The following is a 6824-nucleotide window of genomic DNA, read 5'->3' on the forward strand; positions in this document are numbered from 1 at the left end:
AATAGCCTTTTTAAAGGCTATGCACGCATATGTGGGGCTCTAGCAGCATGATTTTGCTGATAGAGCCCCTTTAAGGCTATTCCGACGTGGTAATTAGAAAAAATGTTGGTTTAGTGGTAGAATCCCTTTAAATTTGCCATATCAATTTACAAAATACTTTGGTTTAAGGCTGGTGTATGAAATACTAGTCTTAAGAAATTTCCAAAGTCTTTCTCACCCCCACCCCATAGCTATCCCCAATAGTCTTAGCCTATCCATGTAATATATGGTCACCCATATAACCACATTTACAAATACTTCCGTTCCTTTTACAAACATACCAGTGTTATTATGTTACTTGTAGTATGTGTTTGGATCATTACTTCTTCACACAGTTTTGGACTTTAGATCCTAAAACCAGAGGAAATGTTTTTTAGGATAACCCTGTAGAGACCAAATACCTTTACATAGAAGACAATTGTGTTATCTCGTACATGCCATTATCAATAAGGGCTAATAGGTTATTTATAGGGTAAAATTAACAACTCAACACAAATCTCAATGGTGAACAGTTTGTTTCACTGTTGTCTTCTGTTACCCAAGGCCAGACCTCATAGCACTGTAGCAAGTTGGTCACATCATCATATTAAAACCTAAACCAAACTTTACAATCCTGTAGTGGGCCATGAAACCCTTCATGCCTTAATATGAAGGTATTTTTCATAAATATCAAAGTACAACAGAAATGACCGTTAATAGTAGAATATGTCCTCACACTTCTTTCTTTCTGTCTGCTTATCTCAGAGTATGACACAGCAGGATTAAAGAATAAAGAACTGGTTTCCTCTGACCCAGAAGATGTCTTTCGGAGCAAGAAAGGAGTATGTTCAGGATACAGCTCACTCTTCGAGCACATGTGCAGGTGATGTTTATTATGACTATGGATAGATTTTCTCATTGGGAATTTTCTACTTCTTATAATTAAGATTATTTTTATGTAACAGTATATTAAAAAAGTGAACTTATCCCTCCAATAGACTTGTTGGCGTTCAATGCCAATCTATTAGTGGCTACTGCAAGGGAGCGTCATTCAAGCCTGGGCAGACAATATCTGGAGACGTAGATCACACGTGGAACATGGTATATTTGGAAGGACATTGGCACTTGCTCGACAGCACATGGGGAGCTGGTCATGTTGATGAGACCTTAAGCAAGTTCATATTCCAGTAAGTAGCTCTTTCTACATTTATATACTCCAAATTAACAGGTGTTCTTAAGAGTAATGGGGAAATTTATGAGGAAGAGCTCTCAAGACGGAAGGAAAAGAAACATCCATCTGTTCTCCTGGGACAGTCTTGGTTCCAGAACTCATATATATGATGAAAATATGTATACAGAAGCATTAAACAGGTGCATAGACTCCCTGTAGCGCATATAATGGAAGGCACATAGACGCCCCGTATGCTGCATAGGTGGGCATCCGAAAAAGCAAAACACAATTTTTGCCTTGTTGCTTTCATACAGATTCTAACAGAAATCTCCACAAGACTCTGAAGACATAAAGAATTATGGTACAACCTTCTAGTCTCTATTCAGACAAAACAATGTTCATGGTTTTTTAACGTCCATCACATGGCAGCATTAAAATCAATTAACGTGAATGGGGTTTCTCATATGATCAATTTTTTGATGGTCCATTTTTAACGTCCTGTTTTTGCCCATTTTCATGAGCGGTCTTCCGGAGTTTAGCAGAAGATTTTGTTATACCCCAAACCACCCACCCCACCCCACCTCCCCATATAGCGGTCACCAACTAAGAGGAAGATGAGACTCCATGGACTGTTATACCCTAAACCACCCACCCCACCTCCCCATATAGCGGTCACCAACTAAGAGGAAGATGAAACTCTACGGACTGTTATACCCCAAACCACCCACCCCACCTCCCCATATAGCGGTCACCAACTAAGAGGAAGATGAAACTCCATGGACTGTTATACCCCAAACCACCCACCCCACCTCCCCATATAGCGGTCACCAACTAAGAGGAAGATGAAACTCTACGGACTGTTATACCCCAAACCACCCACCCCACCTCCCCATATAGCGGTCACCAACTAAGAGGAAGATGAAACTCCACGGACTGTTATACCCCAAACCACCCACCCCACCCCACCTCCCCATATAGCGGTCACCAACTAAGAGGAAGATGAAACTCCACGGACTGCTATACCCCAAACCACCCGCCCCACCCCACCCCACACCCCCATACAGCTGTCACCAACTAAGAGGAAGATGAGACTCCACGGACTGTTATACCCCAAACCACCCCCCCCACCCCCCCATACAACTGTCACCAACTAAGAGGAAGATGAGACTCCACGGACTGTTATACCCCAAACCACCCCCCCCAACCCCCCCATACAGCTGTCACCAACTAAGAGCAAGATGAGACTCCACGGACTGTTATACCCCAAACCCCCCGCCCCACCCCCCCATACAGCTGTCACCAACTAAGAGGAAGATGAGACTCCACGGACTGTTATACCCCAACCCCCCCCCCACCCCCTCATACTCTCCCCCTCGACTCCAACTCCCCCCCACACACACTTTACTAGCTTTGGCAATGCCAAATATCTATTCATACGTGCCAATAAAGCCTATTTGATTTGATTTAGATTGGGCCAAGAAGAGTTATTCAAATAATAATATAAATTAGCATCTAAATAATAATTATAATATTTTCTGTATACATTCTTTTTCTATAGAACATTAGCAGTATATGTAATCTCATGTGCAGGTTATTATTATGTCTCACAAATGACTTGGGGGCAGTACAGATGTGCCCTTCCTTACCTTACCTCTTGACTGGATATGTCCAGATATGGGGACAGAAGATGACTAGCTTTTCAGAATAGTATGAATTAGCTATATTCTATCACTTACTGTTGTGCACTGTAGCATGGAAAGGGTTTTGCTATTATGTTGCAATAATGTATTGAATTGGTTTCATTGGGGTCCTTGACTAAATTAAAGGGTGCCCAATAAACAAATGTATCTCTAATATGGGAAAAATATGGGTAGCAAGCCTGAGAAAGTGCAAGATGCATGAAACAGTTGTTGCTTGAAAGTGTTACCATTCCTCTCCTCGTGTACAGACGATTTTAAGAAGCATGTAATAAAGGATCGTTGTTTTTAAACAAATCGCTCCAGTGAGTGCCATGCTTTTCCCCAATATCTGGAAATGTATCTCTAAATTTACCGTAGGTTACATTTGTGACACGTTTCTATCATATTCTCTTCCATCTCTCTTCTTCAAGGTACAATGAGTTCTATTTTCTGACTCATCCAGCTCTTTTTATTGGTGATCACTACCCTGAGAAAACAGATTTTCAGTTATTGGAACCAAAAGTGTCACAAAAGCAGTTTGAGAAAAGTGTTCACCGCAGAAGCCATTTCTATAGCTTAGGATTGATTTCTTCACAGCCAGAAACAGCCATAACTGAAACAGGTAAGCATTCTCCATAGATCTCTGAAGCTGTTGTGTTTGTTTCCACATGGAAGACTTTTACTCTGCAGAGCGCACCATGAAAATTTAAGTGAATTCACACCCCTTTTGGTGACATGAATGATAATGCGACAGCTCCCCACACTGCCTCCTGTCCTGCAGAGTGTTACCTTGCTTAAGTGATGTACCCTTGTATTAATATCCTGTCTCACAATGTAAGTCTATTATAGGCTGAGTCTGACTACCTTAGGCTTCATTGTGAGTTTGGCCTCCTGTTCATACAGGAAACACTGTGTGCATCAGAAAAGCAGAGAGGAAACCAGTGCTCCTGAGGGGAGCACATAACTTCACAATAAAGCTCCAATCAGATGCATCCAGTGTCAGTGCTCAGAATCACACCCCTTGTCTGATCCTGCCTGAGGGTTCAGGGACTAAATAGCATATCAGGTGCCAAAACTAACAGCATTGATTGCTTGGGTGGGAGCTAGAGAAAAAATTCCAAACTAGAGATGAATGAGTAGTACTCGATCGAGTAGGTATTCGATTGAATACTACGGTATTTGAAATACTCGTACTTGATTGAGTACCACTCGCTGTTCGAATGTAAAAGTTCGATGCAGAACCAGCATTGATTGGCCGAATGCTATACAGTCGGCCAATCAACGCTGGTTCTTCTCCTACCTTTAGAAGTCTTCTCCGTGCAGCTTCCTCGCGGCATCTTCCGGCTCTTCATTCACTCTGCCAGGCATCGGGCCTGGGCAGGGCCGACTACGCATGTCCGCTTGTAGTGCGGACATGCACAGTCGGCTCTGCCCAGGCCCGATGCCTGGCAGATTGAACTCAGAGCCGGAAGATGACGCGGGGACACTGCACGGAGAAGACTTCTCGGAGGATCCAGCCCGACCCTCACTCGTGGACTTGGTAAGTATAATTTGATCGAACGTTGCCTACCCCTGAAATGAGCATTTTCCCCCCCATAGACTATAATAGTGTTCGATATTCGATTCGAGTAGTCGAATATTGAGGGGCTGCTCGAAACGAATATCGAACCTCGAACATTTTACTGTTCGCTCATCTCTATTCCAAACGTGTCAGACTTAGTGGAGCAGCAGCTATTAATTCATGTAAAGAGCAGGACTTATTAGGAGTGGTGAAATGTCCTCTTTAAGTGGTGCCTCTGTCTATATTCTTACATTTCACATAAGGTGAAAAATATTGCTGTACATACATTTCAGGAAAGGAAGCCAAGGTCATGTTCATTTGTCAAGACATTTACCGATACTCAAGAAATGGAGTTGGTTATTGTGATTAGGAATGACAATATTTTTTTGGTAACAATTTATATGTTTTTCCTAGAAAAAGGGAGAACATCTATAACCATAGAAAGCAAGCACCACCTGTTCTTCCTCTTCAGTTTACAAGAAACAGACGATCCTGGCCTGCTAAGAGCCACGGAACGTGAAGCTAAGTTTGACATTTTTCCTCAAAAGACTGGACAACAGATCTTACAAATTTATGCAAAGAAACCCGATAGAAAAGAGGCTTATCAGATGGTTGTGGATTACAGAATAGATTGTAAATCTATTGACAACAAGATGAAGATTCCTAAATGTCTTAATAACCCTGTTGGTCCAAGTTGGTTGTCAGAAGAAGTAGGTCTTCGCTGCCCTTCACACGTAGATCCGGTCATGTATACAAAGGATGGATGCTGCACTGTTAGCTTTATAATGGAGAAGGAGCTAAAACTTACAGCCAATCTCAAATCGGAGGAAGGAAAAAACATTCTTCATCATGTCATACAAGCCATACAAGATCATAAGGTGGAGATTAGCGTTCATCTTCCTCAGTCTGGACATTACGTTCTCCAAATATTTGATGCTGTTGTGGGCTATGTCTGCAACTATCTCTTAATATGTTCGAACCCCAAGGTCAATTGTCTACCATTCCCTGCTTTACTGCAAAACCCAGTGGGCCCAAACTCAGACACGGTGAAGGCCGGTCTGTTTCAGCCTTCACACCGGGATCCCATCATTCGTACAGAAGATGGATGTTGTACAATCAGCTTTCAGCTCAAATGCTATGTAAAACTAAGCAGCAGCTTGAAGTCTGACAGAATGCAGACTGTCCCGCACCATGTAATACAGAGAACAGAAAAGCATAGAATTGAATTTAGTATTCGTCTTCCCCACTTTGGTTCTTATGTTTTCCAGATATTTGACAACAATAATGGATATATCTGCAATTACCTATTACATTGTTCCAATCCTCAAGCCAAGTGGCCACCATTTCCAAGTATACTTCATAATCCCGTTGGTCCCAGTCCAGACACAGAAGTGGCTGGACTGCTTCAGCCCTCACATCCAGATCCAATTGTCCAAACAGAATATGGATGCTTAACCCTTAGCTTTTCTACTAACCGAATACTGAACACCACAGTTAGTCTGAAGTCAGAAGACATGCAGATGACACCTGGTGCTATGCATGTTATACAGAGTATACAGAAGCAAAAGTTAGAGCTTATTATTCGCCTCCCGGGTCCAGGTTCTTACGTTCTACAAATATTTGATGCCTCTGCAGGCTACATCTGTAACTATCTAGTAACATGTTCAAATCCCAAGGTAAAATGGCCACCTTTCCCATCTAGCCTTCATAATCCTGTTGGACCAAATCCAGATACAGAGAAGGCTGGTCTCATTCAACCTTCACACCCTGACCCTATCATTTATTCAGACGATGGTTGTTTCACAGTCAGTTTTGCATTGATGCAGGACTTAAGTATTTTTCCTACGTTACATTCGAATGAAATAGAAATGACTCCAGAGATGACCCAAAGACATGTCTTCCCAACCATAAGAGAAGGCAACGTGCAAATTAAGGTCCACCTGCCACGGTCAGGAACCTATGTGCTGCATGTGAACGTCAAACCTAAGAACAGTAACATGTACAAACACCAGTGTAACTACCTAATTGTGTGCAACAACCCCGTAGTCAAGTGGCCACCATTCCCATTAGTGTATACAGACTGGGGCGAGCAATATGATCTTGCTGAGCCACTGGAAGGTATTCTACCCAAGAACAACAGCGTGTCCTTCAAGCTGAAGATTCCTGATGTTGCTGAAGTGACTGTAAAGGGAAAGGATTTCTTTCCTTTGATTCTTAGCAAGGACGGTTACTGGGAAGGGTCTTGCAGAACAGAAGACTGTGAGTACATGTATGTCACAATAAACTCTAAAGATGACCCAAAAACTAGGAAATTTGTTCTGCAATACCATGTTGGAGAGATGGAACGATGGAGTGGATGGAACAAAACTGCTTCATTAAAATGAATCTATTATCT

At 42.3% G+C, this 6824-nt stretch overlaps 1 protein-coding gene across 1 annotated transcript in view; it reads left to right on the forward strand.

The window, feature by feature from the left end:
• Positions 1 to 6824, forward strand: part of LOC142198562 (uncharacterized) — a 32448-nt gene extending 25624 nt beyond the window's left edge. The window contains exons 9-12 of the mRNA XM_075269595.1: positions 784 to 901; positions 1017 to 1205; positions 3300 to 3490; positions 4844 to 6824. Of these exons, the coding sequence (XP_075125696.1) occupies positions 784 to 901; positions 1017 to 1205; positions 3300 to 3490; positions 4844 to 6813 (2468 nt within the window). The 3' untranslated portion in view covers positions 6814 to 6824. The remainder of the gene's footprint in view (positions 1 to 783; positions 902 to 1016; positions 1206 to 3299; positions 3491 to 4843) is intronic.

The sequence above is a fragment of the Leptodactylus fuscus genome, chromosome 3, assembly GCF_031893055.1.
Source record: "Leptodactylus fuscus isolate aLepFus1 chromosome 3, aLepFus1.hap2, whole genome shotgun sequence".
NCBI lineage: Eukaryota > Metazoa > Chordata > Amphibia > Anura > Leptodactylidae > Leptodactylus > Leptodactylus fuscus.